This window comes from Necator americanus, chromosome IV (assembly GCF_031761385.1).
Source record: "Necator americanus strain Aroian chromosome IV, whole genome shotgun sequence".
NCBI lineage: Eukaryota > Metazoa > Nematoda > Chromadorea > Rhabditida > Ancylostomatidae > Necator > Necator americanus.
In genome coordinates this window covers 37,160,541-37,182,714 of record NC_087374.1, presented here as the reverse complement: position 1 = coordinate 37,182,714, position 22,174 = coordinate 37,160,541, and the positions used below count along the sequence as shown (strand labels likewise).

The following is a 22,174-nucleotide window of genomic DNA, read 5'->3' as shown; positions in this document are numbered from 1 at the left end:
CCGCCGCGCCGCTTTCAGCGCAGCCGCTTGCACAACTGTCCGTGGTTCATGTCGTTTTGACCCGATTATAAGTTAGGAAGAGAAAGTGGTAGGAATGAGGAAGGTTCTCAGCATTTTTCTTGCCATAATTGGGTATCTTGTATCTTTTCCGCTGATACTGGTCGAAGACAATATCTATTGGATAAGAGTAGGAAGTTATCTGTTATCCAAACAGTTAAGAGTTATTCTAGAATAGGACACAAAAGCCATCGAAAAAGATAAATGTTTGGCAGATCTTATGTACTAGATATCAACTATACGGGAATTGAAGACAAACCTTGAGTGTAGAAAAACAGAAGAAGGAGATACTAATAATTTCCCGCTGAAGAGTGTTTCCTGGAGTATGTGATGGAACGATTTAATTTTCCCATTCCGGCTGTTGATGGTCCTCCATTATTATTTATTGAATTTCTCTGTCTATCAGTCCAATAATCCTTCAAACAAAGGAAATCCGAAGAGCAAACTTACATCCACACAGCTTCTTCTGGATTTCTACACACTCTGTCTGCTCAAGGACAATTTTAATGATGTTTTGCTAACAATTTGGGCAAGAGGGGGAAGGTCATCAAAACAACGGAGACACAACGATGTAACATTATTTAATTAAACTTTATAACATTCACAAAGAAAAATAACAAGCACAAGGCAAGAGAATACCACCTCTCATTAAAACCGTATTAATCAAGGATATAATGACACAGTAAAAAAAAACTGTTATTATGAATTCCCATCTTTGGATAAGAAAATAATCAACGAACTAGTTCTCATTACTTACAGAACATGTGCTTAAATCTACAAATTAGATACGTTATACTTATGTCTAACTCCATGGGTACGTGGAGTGAGATCTCCAACAAAATACTCTTGTACATCTTCGTCTAATCCACACGGTCGGGTGAACTCTTGTCCTCGTTCATGAATCCATTTGTTGGACACCTAAGATGATCATTTAATTAACAATTTTTATTCTAACTTGATTATAATTGCAATTATGAAACATATGCAGTAACGAACCCATTTCACTCCCAGCAACACTGGACAGGCAGCATGACGAGTTCTGAGATCTCCCTCTCCACTTCGCATCAGATTATACCAGAACAATGCGTCATGCTTTGTCGGGAATACAGCAGTACCGAGATGATTGAATACGGTAGCACCTCCACGTTCCGGTTGTGTCATCTGAATTCAGGCGTTTAGAACGAGTAGCGATTTCAAGCTTCCACACTCTTTTTCGGATCTATGAATCTAGCGGGGATCGAACAATTTTATAATTCATAGGGATCCATAAAACAATTATGCATAGTTATGGAAGACGCTACCATCGGTGCTAAAAGAATTATTGTCTAAAAACAGTTTCTTCAGAGACAGTAAGAATTTTTTTTCCAAAAAAAGAGCTGAAATTTGTGCTTAAGATAAGCCTTAATAAATAATAATAAATAAATCCAGCGCCAAACTTAGCTGTGCTAATCAGATCAGAAAAATAAAATTTTCGCGTGGTGGGTGAGTATGCGACCGCTATGTTTTCGAAAAATTGCTCCTTTCTCACTAGAAAACATTTTATCTTCAACTAGATACCATTATTTTAAAGTAAACGCTGCCTTCGACAACTCGTCCACAGATACGAGACTACAGATTCCCTGTTAAGAGCAAAATAAACGAAGCTTACGTAGAATAACACTGTTGCCAGTCTATTTCCAGTATTGAGTGATTTGAAGGCGTTCTTCTCTTCTTTCTATAAGAATTTACTTTTAAAAAATACATATAGTACTCACATAAAATAGTACAGTAGCGATGCGGTTGCCGTTCTGTCGGTAAGGTTCCTTTTCGCCTCTCTAAAACGGTCCTTAGATAAAAGTTGTGGGACAAAAAATTGTCTGGTTATTTTTGACTATCTATATATAACAATTAGATGATTAGAAAGCACTTCAGGCAACATAAAACAGCCCATGTGTAGATGAAACGTTGGTTAGATAGGAAATTAGTGTAGTTATGCTACGACAAAAATAAATCCTAGTGAAAATATAGGTAGTGACATGTGTAAGTTAAGAATCTTCTAAAATTCTCCTCATAGAAATTTGCACAAACTGCACGAGCCATTTCATCCAAACGAAATTTTTGTCTAGTGTAAATATTTGCGAAAACATTGAACCAGTGTTGTGAAGGACCGCCATGCATGAGGTAAGGACTTGACAGACAGGAATGAGCTCGATAAGATTCATGGACAATTCTCAATTATCCCATCTCATCGAGCTATAACTTTCTATGACATGCACAACCACATCCTTACCGTCGACATATCAAAATGTGGAGCATAATGACCTCCAATGCCATAATTGGCTATCTGTAAAGAAAATAATAACTTTAAGATTAAACTGACTCTGGCGAAATCAAAATGAGGATCGTAGTGACCTCCAAGACCATAGTTAGCTACCTGAAATCCAAATCTTGAAATTTCTTTAGTGATGTTAAGGTTTAATGCTTGAAATAAGTGAGAATATTAGCTCTCAATTAGGTCTCAATTACGATACGATTAGCACGATTGATTCTCTCTTCAGAAGAAATCCCGGACAATGACGGGGAAAATTAGATGAGTTTGGAACGGGATACGACGATTTTTTGCTATATACGTTAATGTAAAAGAGATACCACGCTTTTGGTGGAACTTCTCAAGTACATACACCTTTTGAAAAAAACAACTGTTGAAATTGTAATGGATACAGTAACTGCAACGATGATACGGTAGAGGAACAAAAACTGCATTACAGGAAGAAGTAACGGTCGTCAAGAAACCAATAATCCTTGAGAAAAAGCACGAAAAAGCAAAAAAGAAACAGCATATTTTCGCGGCAATTTTTTTCTCCGGTTCAAAGCTTTGGATCAGAAAATGTAGGAAAGTGGGGAAATTATCTATCCTCGAAAAAAAAAGAAAGGACGGAAACTGGTGGTCTGTAAACAAGTAATCGAATTAGAAATTCATGGTGCATCGACGAAATATTTAGAGAGTGCTCCAAAGCATTTCTCAAGAGATAAACTGTGCCTCGGTGGTTCTTTTTTTCAGCGCATCTACGACTTGTTCGTCTCGTTTCAGTTCCATTTTTGCTATTTTTCTTATAACTTAGTAAATTCCAGAGTTACTTTCGAAGTTAACGTGATAACTTCGATCACATAATGACAAATAAATCGTTGTAAGAGCGCATAACAACAGAAATGACGACCTGAAGATCTTCTGAAGTTTTCTGATTGAGGTTCGTCATATCCTCAATTCTCCTGTTTACTCGACCGATCACAGGATGCTCCTCCTCTTTCAGCCAAGCACTGAAAACAGTTAAATAAAGAAATTGTCGACAACTATTTCTTTTAGTTAGTATAAAATCGTGTTGACGCCCAGGGAAAGACACAAATATCACCCAGAAGAACGTAAGTGAACGAAAAAAGGTTAACAAACTTCTATTTCTATACCTTTTACTAATACGATAGCTGGCCGTTTCTAGTTCACCTGTCACAGCATTCTGTACAGTAGCACGCTTCAGCTGAAAACGAATCACCACTTTTCATGCAAGGTAAGAAAAAACACCGAAGATAAACATAAAAACTCGGGAATTAAATGTGTAGTCATTCCACTAATGGTTTTATTTCACATGCCAGACTCAAGACATGAATAGAATACGGACAACACTGGGTAAGAGGGTTACTGTAAAAGTCTTATATATGTAATGCGCAAACCCGATATATACATGCGCTACCTTTTTGAGATACGGTAGTTGACGGTGATAAGAGAACCGTCTTCAGCCTTCACCGTCGCCCGTTCCAGCTCAAAGCTTAGATAATATTTTTAGGATTCTTTCTTTAATCCTAGTTAACACACCTTTGGTGTCGCCATCTTCTTGATTACTTCCATCTCTTCGTCGGACAGGACCTCCTTGAAGAGCACGGCCAAAGGGTCAAGACGTAGAATCTCCACCTTGATTGGAGCCAAACGCAGAAACGGTTTGTCCATCTGAAACGGCGAATGGGGGATATGGATAAAATTTAAGGATGGGCTGTATGAAACGCTAGTACTCAATTTAAGGTAACAGTAAAGTAGTTTCTCCTCGGAAGGGTCGAGAGGTGGGGTTTCTCCACGACACAAAGCTTCGTAAGCATCGCGTTCAATGGTGCCATCGAATTCAACGCGCTGGAAAAGGAGAAAGACAGTTGGTTCCGCTCGAAATAGCAGCTTTTGGAGAAATACCTTGTTCACAATAGGTGGAAGATCACCTTCCATATCTTTTCCCTCCAACATATCCTCGTACCATTTCACATTTCCTGAATAGTAGAAAATATGGTGTTATAGAAGGCTTTTCACCTCTAAATTTCTATTGCAGTGAAAATTAGGGAAGAAATGGGGTCAACCTTGAGCCCTAGGATGATTAGGTGCAATTGCTGCCAGTCGTTTCGTGAGTGCTAGCGCTCGACGGAGATTTCCTTGTTGGTAAAGCGAGTAGGCAAGGTATTCGAGGATCTCCGCTTCTGATATCGTTTTTTCTTCTTCGTTTTCGAGCTAAAATGAACGCATACAGTAGAAATGTAATGCTTTTCCATCAAATTAAATCAAATCAATTGTTTCGATTTAATTTAATCCATAACGTGCACAGAAACATTAACGTGAAAGTGTCAGAGTGTTCAATATTTGCCCAATGTGGACGTTTTGCAAATAGGCGAAGCCTGAGACACTGAGACATTGAAAAAAAGTCAAAATCGAAGACACTGGATGGATAAAACGTCACAAGGAAAGAGACAGAATATTTTTCAGAAGATTCCAGAAACGATGAGACAGCAAGTAAGAAATTATGCTCTAAGGTCTCCAGAAATCACTTTTGTTTTGGTGGATTTGCTGCAAATGTAACTCATACCTTGTTCAAAGCGGTCTGCATCCATGTGAGGGTATGATAGTAATCTTTTTGATTGTAGGCGGCACGTCCGACCTGTAAATTTTCACATCAACAAACTAATCTAATATCTACTGTATCAATTGAACGTAAAGTTCAAGAAGAAATCTGGTTCTCAGTAATTAGATGATGCCATGAAAAAAGTAACATTAAAATTAAAAATTTAAGAATCTTTTCAACTGTATGAGTTATCCAAATCCTAAAACTAGGGGTGTTTTAGCTTCAATGGTGCTAAAAATTTTAAAGTTCTAACTCCCGCCGGATTTTTCTCCCATAAACCTTAGAATAAAAAGAGATGGAGCTTTAAAACAAAAAGCTTCAAAAAGCTGGATGTAGTCAAGAATTATTAAGCAACATTCTTTTTTCGAAATAGGAATAAATAAACAATTTTTTTTGTGGTTCACTACAAGTCTTTGAAACAATGCTTTATATGTGTACGTGGATCAGTTGCAAGAATCCATAGATTGACTTAAGGGAGAGTTCTAATCTTGAAAATCTGCATGCGTGCTCACCTCAAAAGCATCATGTGCAGTGAGTTTCTGAGAGACTTTCTCACCCAAAATAATACCGTTAGAGAGGTCATTGGTATCCAATTTGTACACGTCCTGAAGGCGAAGAATCGCGGTCGCAGCACCGGACAAATCCTCCTCCTCAGGGAATTTCACCTGGAACCAAGAAGAATATAAAATTACTTGACATAAACTACATCAATTTCACTTTTTTTGGTAGTAACAAATAACATCTGTAGAAATACAAAAAGCCGCAACTAGCTATCAAAAATGGCTGTTTATTTTGCCTGTCTTTGTTCTGTTATTAGTCACTGGAAGATAGACTCTGGAGGAGTTTACCTGGCTTCGTGATCGATTTTCTGTGATATTTTTGATGAATGCTTCAGCAACATTGTTACGCATAATGTCTTCAACCTGGAAGAATTTGGTAGTTACTGACCTGGGTAGATATGTATGCATGTACATGTATTTCAAATTTTATTAAATCAAATAAAATATTTATAAATCCAAAAGATTAAAGCGTTCTCGTGAGAAAAATCCAAGTTTCACATCTCTCACAGCACCAGTTTTTTTCCTCATATGGAACTCATTACCCTAAATTTCGCTGCAAACTCTTTAAAGTGAGCGAAACTTTGGGAATAAAATACCTTCATTCCCACACTTACCTTTTTCCATTCAGAGGTTAACCGTTTGATAAGGAGATAAGCATTGATCGGATTGGTGACAAAATCCGGTCCAATGTCAGCTGCGTTCTTATTCCGCACAATATATTCGTCTGCAAACCTAAAGGGAACTTTTTTTAGATTCCATATTTTACTTTTAGTGTCATGAACTATACAGTAATGAATTTAAAAAAAACATATTCAGCGCAACCACTCAGCGATTCACCTACTCATGTAGGATCTAACGTACGTATTTCACAGGCCTCAAATTTTTAACTCTAATTTTCTTTAGGTCCCCGTTCAGAGAACAGTTCGAGTTGAAACACGAGCGCTTCGTTCCAAACGTTGGAACCGAACGTTTGTTGTCAGTCATAGAGCTTCCTACGGAAGAGATCCATCAAAAAATGGATTACACCTGCCTCCGCAACCATTTTATGGATGTTTATGTGGAAAATTCGCATACCCAAAGGAAACCTGACGTCTTCTCTTTTCCAGTCGTCAACTTTTTTTTTCCAAAGGAATATGTAAATTTTCAATCCATGATGAATTGTGTAGACATTACTTAGATGCTGCAAAAACTCTTTAAAAATTATTAAAATTATATATTAAATTGATTATTTCAGAAAAAACTCTTTGATAGTTATTAAAATGATAATAATTACAACTGCTAAGAGAACTGCACTAATATTTTACCGAAACTGACGTTCACAAAAATTTAATGAAGAAAACTTAGTAGTAATCATAAAAGTATAAGTTTAAGCATACGTAATCAGAAAAATTAGTAATCATACACTATATAATAATAGCATAATCATGAACAACCGGTGAATGATGGTTAATAAAACAAAATAATAAATAAAATTGGGTGAATTCAAGTTAAATAATAATTACAAATTATTGCAAACATAGTTCTCTCACTTTCTTTGCAGAGCCATAATCTTTATTGATCAGTGATCTTGAACGTATATTCCCCCTTCCAATTTTTATTTTATATTAAGTCGCAAAAAAACGATAATTCACTCATTTTACACAACATGGCACATAGGAATGAATCATTAATATACATCGTATCCAGTTCTTTCTCTATGACAAGTGCTCCTAGCCCTTTTTTACCTATGAGTGATATTACCTCAAATCTATGAAGATGAATTATATTTTGGCAACAATATTGCAAGAAATCCTGGAAAAAAGCTACGTTGTGTATTGTTCGACGGGCATTGTTTGAAGAGAGCTGACCTATCCAATCAGCGATAATCACCGCGAAGCTGGAAATAAATGGCGGCCTGCCACATTCCCGTTCCGGAACGAACGTGACGCTCACTGTGGAGATTTATAGCCTCGAGACTCGCTAGCAATACTCACTAGCAGAGCAATGATTATTCTCAAATCCCAGGTTTTTTTTCCCTCGTTCTCTGCTACTTTACGATGAAAAAGCGCATTATATGTGCAGAAATTATTCAGGTGAGATTTTTTTAGCATAAAAGTTAAGCTAATCCCTAACTGCTGGATTTGAGGCTTCATCTGAAACACGCAGCGATATACTCTAGTCATTGCTAAAGCAGTAATAGTGCATGCATGCATGCAAAGGTTTACTATGGAAAAATGATGGGAATAAAAAAGCACCTCTTGAGATTGTCCAGACGTTTTTGCTCAGCTGCTATGTAGTTGTCAATGACAGCGGTGACCTCCTTCTCCACACCTAACATCATTTGCATGTCTGCTATTGCAGAGAAAATATCAGCCGTGCAGCTGCCGAACAATAAAAGTAACAGACCAAGACTCCACATCTAAAACATTTCAGGATTCAGGAGGATTTAGCGATAATAGGATGGAAGCAATGTAATGGACAAGAAATTATCGCATCAACGAATAAAGAAATATATAATATTAATGCATCTTGGGCATTAGAAACACTCTCTATGAAGAAGAAGTATACGAATCCATCTTATGCATTAAAAACACTTTCTATGGAGAAGAAAACCTCTTTAGGCTCTCATTTGGAGGTAGAAGATAATGGGACCCAAGGACAGATACGCTAACGAAGTGGGAATCATCAGGATTGCCCGGCAATGTTTTAAAAACCCTAAAAAAAAGTCGATTCTTTCAATTTTAGCTTCTATCTTTTTTTTAACGACGAGAGGAGGTTTTTTTAGAGGAGATTGAAAGTCTGAGAAAGGTTCAAGAGAGGAAATAATAAAACGTGGAGAGGAATTCTCATATTTCCAGTGGCGAAAAATTCGAAGCGATTTTACACTGTCGAAGTTTAAATGGATATTTACGAGAGCGAAAAATCGTCCTATAGATCGTTTAGGAACTTAACGATTGCGGAAAAACGATGAATACGAAAGGATTAGGAAATAAAATTATTGGATTATGTGGCAGTAAATCTATTCCGACCTGGATCAAGGATATCATGCAGATAGCTAAATTATAAGGAACTACGGAATTTTTCTAAAAACCAAACGACATATGTATGAGCAGCAGTAGGGTGAAGCATCTTCTGTAAAATTAAGAAGAAATCCGGAAAGGAAAAGTAGCAGAGCCTGTTAATTCAAATGAACACCAAATCCCAACAGAAAAAAATTCAATTTGGAAAAGACGGTGAGTGTATATTTTGTAACCTCTACCTCCTCTTTCCTTAATTTAATTACACATGAGTTTTTTTTTTCTATTTTTCTATTTGAAACGAAAACATGGCATTGCCTAGTTCATGAAATAAAAGAGAAATATATCTGCATAAAGGAGCTGCGCATGGTAAAAGCATATTTTTCTTTTTTTTAACCATAGCACAAAATTCTTCCTATCACTTGAATACCATGGTATTCAAGTGATAGGAAAATTTTCCTGCTGCGGTTAACAATTATTAAATCCATATGAGTTAAGATTCAGCGAGGAAATTAACTTTTTTTCTTAGTTTTGTTACTGTGACAGTTCAAAACGATTACTTGAAAATAAAAACAAGAACATACATACAAATGGAGAGAACAAAAAAAGCTTCATTCTTCTCTAATGGAGCAATATATTTTGGTGAACGACCGCATTTAAACATAAATGATTATGGGTATGGAACTTTTACTCTCTTATTATTTTTCTTGTCCTGAATCTCTCATCTCTCTCTCACATTTTCTCTCTCGTTCTTTCTCTCGAAAAACCAACACTTTACATTCGTTCCTCAAAAAAGTCCTCAAAAGAATGAAATCAAGGTTTAAATTTAGGGCAGAGCACAAGAACTGGAAGAGATTAATAATTCACCAATCCAGGTTCTTAAGGAAATGGAGCAATCTTCTTATAGGTTATAATTCACGAAATCCACTTCCAGTTCTTTCCTGGAGAGAAAAAATCGCTCTCAGTCGACTTAGGAAACTTTAACGTGGATGCCGACTTCCACGTGACTTACGAAATTCTCTAATAGCCTTTCACAGTTAGTTTGAAATGAGTTAGAAAAAAAAAACACAGCTACTACAAAATCCAGCCGACTTCTGTGCAAGGAAGGACTGTGCTCGAAATCTTAGATAATGAAGGGTTTATGAAAACAGAAACTATAATCTGGTTAAATACCGTTGCAGAGAAAGAAAGAGAAAGCAGAAAAGCCAAGTAATGGAAATCAATGGGGAAATGATCCCAGAATACTGATGAGGATAATAATAAATTCATTTGACTAAATAAATGGGACAAGCAGAAATGCCCTCGTAGGGCAGGCTGTCACTAGGTTGATGACCCGGTTGACTCATAGAATCAATGACAGGAGCGAGTGTGCTTATCCATGTACCTAGGTGTTCTTTATTCGAGAAAAAAAATGTGATCGAAAGCGGAGAAACAGCAAACAACTATTAGCCAGTGATCCAGATAGACTCTTCGCCAGATTCGCGAAACAGATCGGTCGCGATCGCCAGAACTTCGACGAGACATATCGCTTAATGAAGAGGCGGAGAGAAATTCGCACGTGCAAAGAACGATAGGAGAGTGGATGTGACCTCGCTGAGCTCTACAGTGGTATATAAGAACATGGGAACATGGGAAGTAGGTATAATTCGTCTTTGCAACAGAAACGTGAAGGAGAAAAACAGAATTTCTGCGATGCAGGCAATTGACTGACGGGATACGCCAGGGGGCAACTGATCTTTGACGTCATTGGGACTTAAAACGACCGTTTATTTCTTTTCACGCCCTCTTGAGGGAAAAAAAGGTTGTTCTGGATGAGAGTGCTGGGGAGCACTAGTTTCTTCACTAATTTTTTAGACTGTTTTTTAGGGGAAGAAATTAGTAGGGGAGAGGGAAGAGGGAGAGAAGCATCTTGGTAGATTCTATTTATTCTCGAAAAGAAGAAGAACTTCATAGGCAACGGTTGCAAGAAAACTCGCTATAGAATCGAAATCGATCGCGTCCTTGCAAGGTGGACGGAACGCTGGAAAATGTCGTTACCTTGCTGGAGCGAAGTAGCGACACGGACAACCGATGTTACAATGAACAATTCGATAGTAGTCCTGCACTGATGCGGAAAAGTCCACCATTTGTGGTGAAAGGCACTCAGCTACCAACTTATCGTCAAAAGGAAAAAGGAAAATACAGAGACTTATAGAGAGGAGGGCCTATACGCACTCCTCGTAGCGCATATGTTGGTGGAATGAATGAACCGCCGCCATCGCGCACGCCCAATTCCGAGTAGAGCCGAATCCTGTCTGAGACGTGCAAAATCGACAACTACGCGAAGAAAAACCCCGCAAACTATGTTTTCCGATAAACCGCCTCGAACAAGAACACAAGAAGGAACCATCTCTGGATGCAAAACCTGTGCAATCCCCTAAAGAAAGGCGAACGTCTATGGGGTAAACAAATTTCCTTTTCTGTTTATGTAAACGCGATGATTCCCAAACATGATTTTGGATTGAACCAATCAATCCAATAAAAAAACTTTGAAACGCTGGACTGAAAATCACAAAAAATGATCTACTTTTACAACAAGGTCGGAACCATTTCAAACTTGATGCTAATTCGTTCCGAACGACAGCGAAGATAATTTACTTCCGCTAGACACTGAGTCATTCCTTAATAGAGCGCAAATACGATGTCGTTATGTGTTCCTCCGTGTATTTATTGTGTTCTGGATATTGGTCTCGGACAGACCCATGAAAGACGGGGAAATTCGCTCGTAAGGAAAGAATTGGAGTGCGATCAGAGTATGCCATCGCTGGATGTTTTTTCTATAGCCAAATGTCACTTTTGAAGCAGCATACTGTAAACATTCAAACGTTTACCGATCCTTCAAAATGCTTCGAAATTTGTTTGCTTAAACCGTGCACACGTCACTTTCGGTCGCGATGTATTTTTCCGGACAAAGTGAGAATTTTCTGGACAATTATTCTTTTCTTCGCCAAACTTCTCACCTCGTCAACTAGTTACGACGACCTCAACCTTTCGACAACATAAATATTGAGGTTTTAGATATAAATTAAGGTTTACAATGATCAAACAATTCAAATTCACAACTTTTTCAAAATATACATACATAGGTATTCTGGGCATGTGTCAGTTTTCGAAATGAATTAGAAACTTAGTAGGAAAAATTAAATTACTCTCTGTTTCCACAACATTAGACGAAACATCGTAATAAACAAAAACAATACGATTTAAAATGATAGTTCCACGCAGTTCCACGAAACAAACTTCTCAGTTTCTTTCAAAGTTTGTAATTCATCCACAGTGAAAGAGAAACCAACATCAACACTGAAAATTATGTACATAGCCCAACAAAGAAGAAAAGATTTGGATTCTATTGCGAGCTGCTAGCGAGAATTTTCCGTAATATTTTATATTTAATTTTTTTTCTGGAAAATTCTGTTATATCTTCTCGCATTTGTCTTTTCGAATAGATTTTTTGATTTATTTCTAGATATCTTGGTTTTTATTGCTCCAATAATTATGAGAACAAATCGGACTTAAAATAAATCAAATAATAAAACTAGTAATAACAAAGTAATTATGTTTTCTTGTTATGCCAACGAGGTTTAGGTGAAACTTTTTTAACTGATGACTTGGAGGTTGTTGGACAAAATAACAAAGTAATTAAAAACAAGTAAGAGCCATCATTTTTACTATTTTCTAAATTCTAAAAACAAAATTTTTCCAAAAATCTAAATTCTAATCTAGACGTCTAAATTTCTAAATTAAAAACTAAATTTTGCATATGTAGGCAATGCAAATTCACTTACGGTTAAAATATGTAAAAGAGTTGAATTCTTCGAAAGAATCTCTGACATAAGTATACTGAAGATCATTTTTTCCAAGCGAAACTGGAAATCATATGTGAAATCCTTAAAATCCACTAAAAGAAGATTACGTAAGCAGGATCGAACGCTTGTGGCCGAGTTATGCTGGTGGCTGATGTGGTTCTGGATGATTAAGCGACTGTAGAAGTCTGGTTTACTTTTCCCATCGCGGCACTGAATTTCTGAATAGGCGATGACAGCGCCTCTTTCATTTACATGCACCTCAGGATATTTGACAAGAGCTAATATCGCGTAGTAAAAACAAAAAACAAGAAAAAGAGAGAGCGGTGATCGGATATCTGAGTGTAAAAGATCCTATCAGCAGAACCCTCTCAATCACGTACGTCTAGTAATCCATTCTCGATCAAATACACGTGCTATTTCCAGAGTTTTTACTTTCGGTCATTATCACTTCTTATTTTTGAATGTGTACCTCAAAATTACTCCAAAATTGTTGACGCATTTTGCGTCTATGTATTTCTATTACTTTAAAATTTGTAAGTAAACAATTCTGGATCACTTAACTACTAATTACTATTAAAATCTATAGCCTTCGATGTGTAGTGTAACGTTTTCAGTCAATGCATAGTTCATACCAAATTTATTGTCCTTTAAGTGCCCATAACGGTGCGTACGAGGCGGTCGACCAGCACTATTCACCGGTAACACCGCAAATGCATGAAAGAAAGCGCTAAGCGGGAACTTTTACACTTTATGTAGTGAAATCAACAAACACAAATAGATAAACAAATAAACAAATGCTGGGACTCATGTATAAACTCTATATAGTAACATTGTGAGCATTTCATTTTTTTCAAAATATGTGTTTAAGGAACAAAACCATTTTTCCTTATTTTTTCATATATATTTTTTTATATTTTTTAAATATTTTCTATCCTATGCGGATCCTATGTCTTTTTAAGAGTAAAAAAAAGGGAGAAATACTGAGAGAAGAAATAGGAATACTGAGAAGAATACATGGATTTCTGAATCCACAATTATCCCGCAGTAATTATAGCTGGGAGGCGGGCGACGTGACGAAAAATAATCAAGCTTCAATTTGTACCCCCAAAGTGCATCGAAAATCAAAGCAACAGTTTCGTTCTACAGTAACCTGAAAAATAGATATGCAGAATCTGTTCGCGACTAAAACATCGCCGATCCTCTATCGCAGGGTAATTAGGGAAAATTTTTGCTTTCATGCGAATATCAACAATGAAAATTCCCTTTCATTTTTCTTTGAAAAAAAAAAACAGTGCCGTCGTACCTGAACTCGTCTAAATTAAAGATGGTAATTCACATACTTGCGAAAAATTGCTCAAAAAATAATTCAACTCAAAGGTTGAAAATTAACTCCTCGATATTCATTCAGGTTGTAAACTTAAAATAATTGATTGAAATAGTTAAATAATTAAAATTGATTAAAATTTCGCAAAATAACATGTCCTTACCCACCACATCGTGTGTTTTCCACAGTTTACCGTGATGGCAGATTAGACATGTAAGACGGATGCAGACCTATCATTTATGAGGAGCAACCACTGAGGAAAAAAAAAAACTTCCTGTCACATTATCCTGACTCATCTTGCACTTTTGCGTCAAACCAAACCATTTTAAAGGTTTTAGCCATCGAAGAAAGTGATTTTACTAATTTCACGAATATAAGCACATCATTCGAATAAATGAAACCGACTATCCAAGGCCTGCAGAAATTTTGCAGAGGTGACACGGTTCGACGTGTGAACGAGCGATTTAAAGGATCGATCGTATTGATCAATAAATGCTGTCCTTTGCCATCACACTCCCAGACTTCTCTGTTTATAATGCATCGGTTTCGGGGAAACAGACCCCTGTTCAACCTCCGGGGCGGCAAACTGTTGTCCTCTTTACAACCCTCACGTCACGCTGACTGATGCGTTTACGCTGCATAATGAGCTACGGATATTTATTATGCGCATAATACGGGAGATCGCAGATATTCTCGAAAATTTTTATGTCATAATGGAAGTAAAGTACAAAAAACACGGATGGATGATCAATTAACTGAGATTAACTCGAAAATCTTGCTTCTTCTTATACAATACTCTGCATGAACATTGAAAAACCGACGGTGAGTGACGGTGCGGCACCGTCGGCTACCGTCGCCCGTTCAGTACTTCCACAGAAGTGAAGATTTCTTTAAAATCTTTACACAGATGGATTCGACTCGTTGAGATCTATTCAAATATGTATACCATGCAGAACGAATCTATTAAACATGCGGAATAATGCTTGAAAACACCAAAATCATACCTATTTTAACCATTTAGGGGCAATTACAACAGTTTTCGAGGAGGAAATTTATTTTTAGGTGCTGAACAATGTTATGTTCTGTTATTTCTAGAAAGAAGAATGAGTTCCTACCAAATTAAATCATTTGTTCGAATTATTTCTATAATATTAGTCAGAGCTTCGAAAACGGTTTTTTGGGCTTTTGCTGAATTCCAGCAACTTTAATACGAGAAATAAATGATAAAAAGTGAATACGTCCCCAGAATAGTGCTTAGAACAACTTATATTTTGACAAGAGGTGAGTTTTTTTCGTCTGCTGGTATCAGAAGGTGGGATATAATCCTTCAAAGTTCACAGGTTGCCAATCACAGCAGGAAAAAAAATAGTTTGTTGTCAACTTTGAGCATTTATTAACCCTCAAAGAGCTAGGTAGCACAACTTCACCAGGTTTATTTTTGTAGCAGATAAAATATACTACTGTATTTTACTTTAAGAAACTCCGTATATGCGCTTATCTTTTATGCTAGAAGCATCAAAGTAGGTAAGTTCCAGTTTTTTCGCGTAGTGCATGATCTCGTTGTGATTTCCTGGCGTTTTGTTTGGCTATTGAAACCGTGATAACTAGAATCTTTTTCAACTTTTGATTTTACACCAATATCTGAGTTTTCACGGTGTTACACCATGTTTGACTTTTTACTGATTTCCTAGAGCTCGGTCTTTTCTCGCACCTTTGCGAAGGCATAGCGCCTCCCAATCGGGTTACGCATGTCGAACAGTGCAGGACAATGGGGGCGCCATTGCCATACACTTGGTGTCACAAGTTCATAGAACGATCACAGCTTGACAATAATGACGTTTATTAAATATAACCTTAGTAATTAAATATCATCATTAAACACCAGAACACTGAAATCACTATTCGAGATTGTCCGTTTCAAAATCACTTTCCGTTTGACGCCCTTCTAGGATATTTCCTCCATTGCGCTTGATAACTCTTCGCAAACGTCTCTTAATGCCAGCTGCGTGATTTCAGTGATTGAAATAGTGATTTCAGTGTTCTGGTGTTTAATGATGATATTTAATTACTAAGGTTATATTTAATAAACGTCATTATTGTCAAGCTGTGATCGTTCTATGAACTTGTGACACCAAGTGTATGGCAATGGCGCCCCCATAGTCCTGCACTGTTCGACATGCGTAACCCGATTGGGAGGCGCTATGCCTTCGCAAAGGTGCGAGAAAAGACCGAGCTCTAGGAAATCAGTAAAAAGTCAAACATGGTGTAACACCGTGAAAACTCAGATATTGGTGTAAAATCAAAAGTTGAAAAAGATTCTAGTTATCACGGTTTCAATAGCCAAACAAAACGCCAGGAAATCACAACGAGATCATGCACTACGCGAAAAAACTGGAACTTACCTACTTTGATGCTTCTAGCATAAAAGATAAGCGCATATACGGAGTTTCTTAAAGTAAAATACAGTAGTATATTTTATCTGCTACAAAAATAAACCTGGTGAAGTTGTGCTACCTAGCTCTTTGAGGGTTAATAAATGCTCAAAGTTGACAACAAACTATTTTTTTTCCTGCTGTGATTGGCAACCTGTGAACTTTGAAGGATTATATCCCACCTTCTGATACCAGCAGACGAAAAAAACTCACCTCTTGTCAAAATATAAGTTGTTCTAAGCACTATTCTGGGGACGTATTCACTTTTTATCATTTATTTCTCGTATTAAAGTTGCTGGAATTCAGCAAAAGCCCAAAAAACCGTTTTCGAAGCTCTGACTAATATTATAGAAATAATTCGAACAAATGATTTAATTTGGTAGGAACTCATTCTTCTTTCTAGAAATAACAGAACATAACATTGTTCAGCACCTAAAAATAAATTTCCTCCTCGAAAACTGTTGTAATTGCCCCTAAATGGTTAAAATAGGTATGATTTTGGTGTTTTCAAGCATTATTCCGCATGTTTAATAGATTCGTTCTGCATGGTATACATATTTGAATAGATCTCAACGAGTCGAATCCATCTGTGTAAAGATTTTAAAGAAATCTTCACTTCTGTGGAAGTACTGAACGGGCGACGGTAGCCGACGGTGCCGCACCGTCACTCACCGTCGGTTTTTCAATGTTCATGCAGAGTATTGTAGTTTCGTTAGAATTTTTCCACCACTTAATTCAATTTCTAAGCATATTTTGATAAGAAATTATGTACTGCGTAAAAATGTTGGACAAGTTAATCTTCCTTATTTTAGAAACTCATGTGCTTGTAGAATAATATCCTAGAAACTCAGATGTGTATGTACACCCCAACGATGCTGAAAATTCCAATCGATTTGAAATTATTACAAAAAGTTGAAAAATGATCAGGATATCAGTTTTCAGTTGTGAGGATCAAGTGTTTCCCCCTAAGATACAACAGATATGTCAATTTTACCTGCAATACAATTAAAAAAGCGATTACAGGAAAAGCTCACGCCTACATATTGATAACGTTGTGAGCTGTTTACTGTTGAGAGGAATTCGCCACTCATTTGTCTGTTTATTTGATATTACTAGCGTTTTAGAATATTTTCATTAGGAAAAAAAAAACTTTCACTGTTAACAAGGATCAGAGATCGTAAGGATTTTAAATCACACCCAGTGGGTCATAGAGACCTGAGCAAGGCAACTCAATTCGGGGTTATGCATGGATAACCAAACAATTCGGGATAATTCAGAACAAATGAGCGAAATTCTCAAAGGATAACACAGTGATCCACAGTGTATGAGTGATATCACCTCATTTGTGGATCAGAATTTTCAGATTGAACGTTTAAGTGCAGTTGTTCCTTATGTGATCTGCCTAGTCAATAATAAGGATGGAATGTGCGACATGGTGATAATTCGGATATCACCTTGATCACCTTGACTCCCGTTGATCTTCGAACTGGTCGAGCGGGCGCCAGTAATTCTTCCATTTGTCGCGTGCCAGAGTAGCCCAGTGGTTCCTCCTTTCGCGTGGGACACGAAGAGCATCATATTTTTCTTTCAAGGACTTCGTGAAGAAATCTGACCATCGGGTCGGCGGTCTTCCTGTAGTGCGCCTAATATCGCGGGGAACCCAGTCGCTCACGGCTCTGGTCCAACGGTTGTCATTAAAGCGCATCACGTGTCCGGCCCACCTTATTTTACTTTCCTTGGCAAACGCGGCGGCGTCTCTAATCTTTTTCTATGGAACCTCAGCTAGTCACCTTGTAGCAGTTGTACAGCTTTAAACGGAATTAAAATTAAAATTTAAATTCGGATTTCACTTTTTTCCTTTTTTCCTATTATTATTCCTTGGCAAACGCGGCGGCGTCTCTAATTCGGATATGACGATATAAAATGTCGAAGTCAAGAAAAAAAGTGAAATCCGAATTTAAATTTTAATTTTAATTCCGTTTAAAGCTGTACAACTGCTACAAGGTGACTAGCTGAGGTTCCATAGAAAACCTAGTTCATCAAAGATGATGTACCGATCCCATGAGGTCTCAGAAAAACTATAATTTATAGCGTCTGTTACAACTAAAGCAAATGATCAGAAATCGAGGAATAATATGAAGAACGATCGAGGGATCCTCTGTCGTCCGCAGGAGAGTGATCAACACAACGTAACTTGATATCAAATGTGCAAGAGGCGAATAAAAACAACTCCGGATAAACAACTGTTCTTTACCGGTACGAATCTGGAATGTGGGAAGTGTTCCATCAATGACCAGCACTTCCCTGCCCAATGGTTACAACTATTTACAAAAATATACGGTAAAACCACTGAGAAAATGATCTACTTCCTGTTTGATAACGATTTCTTGTTCAGCGTCTTGATGGATAGTATTCTTGGACAAATCGAGTTATAGGCAATGGAAATAAGAATACAGTAGCCAAACGAGCACTGAAATGATTCTCAGAATGATTATTGTGACTATATTATTGGTTGCGAAGAATTTTATGTCGTCAAAGTTTCTCTTTTAAAGAATTGTGCTAATCTAATGGAAGGGAAAATGAACGTGGCTACCATGCATCAAAGGTTTTTCTGCTGGACTTTAAATGGAAATATTTGCCACATTTCGAATGAAAAGAAAAACAAAAAATAAAAATAAAAATTACAGTGGTTCGACACGGTGACGATTAAAGGAACTATTATGGAATCTTTCTACAACCATTGATCATTGAGAGATCAATGGTTATCTATTTTCGACATTTTGTGCATAATTCCGTGTTTACTTCATTTAAAAACAGTGATTTATTCCGGTGGATGGAAAAAAATGTAGCAATATTGTATGAAATAAAATACTTTGTAGGCACTATTTACTAGTTTTATAACTAGCTAGCTTTTATTTTTGTAAAGAAAAATGACAAAAGACGAGCACAAAATAATCGATAATGATGCGTTAAAAAAAGAAATTTAAGAGGTGCAACCTCAGATAAAATTGACATCAACAAAAAGTCTGCTTCCGATAGTTATTGGGAAGGGAATCTTTTTGAATTTTTGGATTTTAAAGGTTGATAAAAACGAGAAAATATGCAAAAGAATTCCAGAACATCTGCAGGACCTCTTTTATAGTTCTATGTCCCCGTTTTAACCAGTCGGCGACTTTTCACCCATCCCATAAGGTCACATAAAAAACGGAAGCAGTGCCAAGCTGCGACTGCACTAACCTTTCTTCGCAATCTGAACGTAAACAAATTCTTATGCGTACGCCACCGAGGGCGAATTTTTTTGGAAACAAAACTCTACAGACTTTTTTTACAGTGTAGGAAAGTTCCACATTAGTTGTTTGCGTGTCAATTACATCCACACCGCACTAAACTTGAGTTCCTGTTTAGAAAAAAACCTAATTAGGTGTCTGAAAATTCTCTTGTTCTGTTTTTTCCTCCACTATGTTCTTTTAATTATAGTTCACTCAGCTAATTGACTGAAAAACCTTTTGTCCCAACGTGTGGTGGCAAATAAATGAAAAAATAAATAAATAATTATAGATAAATAAACGCACCCAAAATAAAAGTAAATGCGCTCTTTTCTCAATATCCAAAGTGACTGAAAAACTATCTAACCCTTCATATGAATTGCTCGTCCTTTAGCGCAGTGCGATGGGGCGCCGTTATAGCGCCACCGCTTATAGTTTCGACTCCGCCGCTGATGATACCTCATGCACCACTCTGAAGTATAGTGTGGAAAGCTTAACTACGTAAAGAGGCTGAGGTGCACGTCGTTTTGTTGTCGTTTTTCCAAATATTCACAAAAGGACTATGATGTAGTGTTACACAACTGATCCTACGATCAGTAATTTAATAAAATCAATAATTTTTCGCAAAGTGAACGATCATATCGTAACCACGGACATGTTGTGATCGCATATAGCACTTTTTTACTGTTTGCTGAACAAAATTGTGCTCAAATGGACCAGAAACAAAATGGAGGTTTGTTTCTATAAATTCCAACGAAATGTTATTTTTTTGAAGAGAACTAGACAATAGAAAGACATTTAAAATTATTGGATTCTCTAGAAAAACCTTTGTTGCTTTTCTAAATTAATCTTCCAAAACGATAAAACAAATAGTGATCTACTGCAAAGAAAAGTGATCAATCCTACTGTACACCTCATCATGTTCCTTTGCTATACCTTTTTTTCTATTCTTTTGAATTTTTGTGCACTAGAAATGAATCAACGACAGAATATTCCGTGTATTTCTTTATGGTTAGGGATTTGCGTACCAACTCAAATTCCTTCTTTGCAATCCTTTTTTGTTTCCTGAAATGCAACCATGGTGACCATCAACGATTCCATTGTTCACCGAGGCACTTCAACGACTATCCGGCGTCGAGATGACGATCTCAACTGATGGTCTCCGTAAACGAAAGGATAGTCTTCTGGTGAGCTTAATTCTTATGCTTTAGCAGTGCTAATAGCTGCAAACAGCCGTGGTGTTCAAAAAAAAAACCGCTGCATTTTTTTATAGAGACCGAAACCGATCAGATCGCGCTAATACATTTCAGTTGGTCCCTCTAAAAAACCGATTTTTTTAAAATCACCGTAGAATTCCTTTTTATGACGATTATGATTCGGATGACTCGACTAAAAAGGAAAAAGAGATGAATGACATCGTGGATGATGTGGAGAAAGACGCAAAAAATGACGATGGACCAGAAACAAAATGGAGGTTTGTTTCTATAAATTCGAACGAAATGTTTTTTTTTTTGAAGTGAACTAGACAATACAAAGATATTCAAAATGGTTGGATTCTCTAGAGAAACCTTTGTTGCTCTTCTAAATTAATCTTCCAAAACAACAAAAACAAATAGTGATCTACTACCAGAACAAGTAACGATTCTAGTGCAATATTTTTCATTTCCATTCAACCGCAAAAGGAACAATTCCTAGGAACTTTTTTTCCCCAAAAACTTTGGTCCATCATATAGCTCAATTCTTCTGATCTTGAACACAAATGATTCCAGAAGAGCCCGATCTGCGATACGAGATTGGGGAGAGTCCTCATCGTGCCACGGAATACCACATATGGCGCAAGCTTCTACGGTAACTTTTCCGTTCTGTCATGCACAAACAAATTCAACCCCTTTATCCTACACATTCCTTGTTCTGGACAGTTTTGCGCAGCTATCGTATGGTCCGTAATATTGGCATTCTGTGCGGTGGGATTCGTTTACTTCTTCACCGATACATTGTCTCAATACCTACGATTCGACAAAATAGTTCAATTAAACGTAAGTATAACAGTCATTGAAATTTCTCAGTAATTTCTAATAAAATGTGAAGAATTTTAACATGGAGAGTATGCAGATTACATCACCTGGATAATGCTTAAGCCTTATGAAGTTATGTACAACGAAAAAATTCACTAGTACATATGAAATCAATTAAAACAATATCGAGTACATATGAACTTCTTAAATGAGCAACCCCTTCCAGTTAGGACTCGAAGCAGCAAATTTCCCATCGGTTACCTTCTGTAACACAAACCCATACAAGATGAGCAAGATCCAGAAAGTTCCAGCACTGAAAGCATTGGTGAGTGTACCTATTCAACAGTTTCTTTCTTGTATGCCATTCTTGTTACTATTGCCGATTTTCAGCTGAGCGTCTACGAAACATCAGCTAAAGGAGATTTGCTGTAACGATGTCGTACACTGATATATCTGTGAATGAAATAGTGTCCACTTTATTTTCAAGAAGCATTCAGCTTTATCTTAAAAGTTCATCTAAGCGATAGTTTCATAATTTTTACTCATTCCTTCTGTTTGAGTCGTCTAGGTCGTGAAGCAAAGGGCAAGCACCACAACCATAAAAGGGAAATAAGAGCGAGCAAGTAAACGAGTCAATAAGTTGTTTTGTTAGAACTTTGAATAACCGATTTGGTACAAGGCACTGCAACTACAAGACTATAGAGCTATAAAGTTATTGTAGGCTTACATGACGTAACGAAAATTTGCTTTGAATAGCACAATTTGTATA

At 37.0% G+C, this 22,174-nt stretch overlaps 3 protein-coding genes across 5 annotated transcripts; 1 reads left to right on the top strand and 2 right to left on the bottom strand.

Moving 5' to 3' along the window:
- Nucleotides 1–831: 831 nt before the first annotated feature.
- RB195_003886 (uncharacterized protein) lies at nucleotides 832–7,925 on the bottom strand (the record flags this gene model as incomplete). 2 transcript variants are annotated; one of them, XM_064201744.1, is made up of 14 exons in its annotated part: nucleotides 832–975; nucleotides 1,054–1,218; nucleotides 1,812–1,871; nucleotides 2,327–2,380; nucleotides 3,255–3,354; nucleotides 3,499–3,569; nucleotides 3,905–4,213; nucleotides 4,271–4,344; nucleotides 4,432–4,579; nucleotides 4,932–5,003; nucleotides 5,480–5,632; nucleotides 5,816–5,890; nucleotides 6,142–6,259; nucleotides 7,762–7,925. In XM_064201744.1, 14 exons carry the CDS (start codon nucleotides 7,923–7,925, stop codon nucleotides 832–834), a joined length of 1,707 nt encoding a protein of 568 aa, XP_064057625.1. The 2 variants fall into 2 exon arrangements, with proteins under 2 accessions (XP_064057625.1, XP_064057626.1); XM_064201745.1 differs by lacking the exons at nucleotides 1,812–1,871; nucleotides 2,327–2,380 and adding exons at nucleotides 1,706–1,771; nucleotides 2,417–2,470 and having other exon boundaries at nucleotides 7,762–7,853.
- Nucleotides 7,926–17,583: 9,658 nt separating this feature from the next.
- On the bottom strand, nucleotides 17,584–20,653 carry RB195_003885 (uncharacterized protein; the record flags this gene model as incomplete). The annotated part of the gene is made up of 6 exons (XM_064201743.1): nucleotides 17,584–17,756; nucleotides 18,379–18,428; nucleotides 18,491–18,594; nucleotides 20,419–20,455; nucleotides 20,499–20,582; nucleotides 20,646–20,653. 6 exons carry the CDS (start codon nucleotides 20,651–20,653, stop codon nucleotides 17,584–17,586), a joined length of 456 nt encoding a protein of 151 aa, XP_064057624.1.
- A 143-nt stretch (nucleotides 20,654–20,796) lies between these two features.
- RB195_003884 (uncharacterized protein) lies at nucleotides 20,797–21,837 on the top strand (the record flags this gene model as incomplete). 2 transcript variants are annotated; one of them, XM_064201742.1, is made up of 5 exons in its annotated part: nucleotides 20,797–20,864; nucleotides 21,160–21,238; nucleotides 21,310–21,426; nucleotides 21,632–21,730; nucleotides 21,796–21,837. In XM_064201742.1, 5 exons carry the CDS (start codon nucleotides 20,797–20,799, stop codon nucleotides 21,835–21,837), a joined length of 405 nt encoding a protein of 134 aa, XP_064057623.1. The 2 variants fall into 2 exon arrangements, with proteins under 2 accessions (XP_064057623.1, XP_064057622.1); XM_064201741.1 differs by lacking the exon at nucleotides 21,310–21,426.
- Between the last annotated feature and the right edge of the window lie 337 nt (nucleotides 21,838–22,174).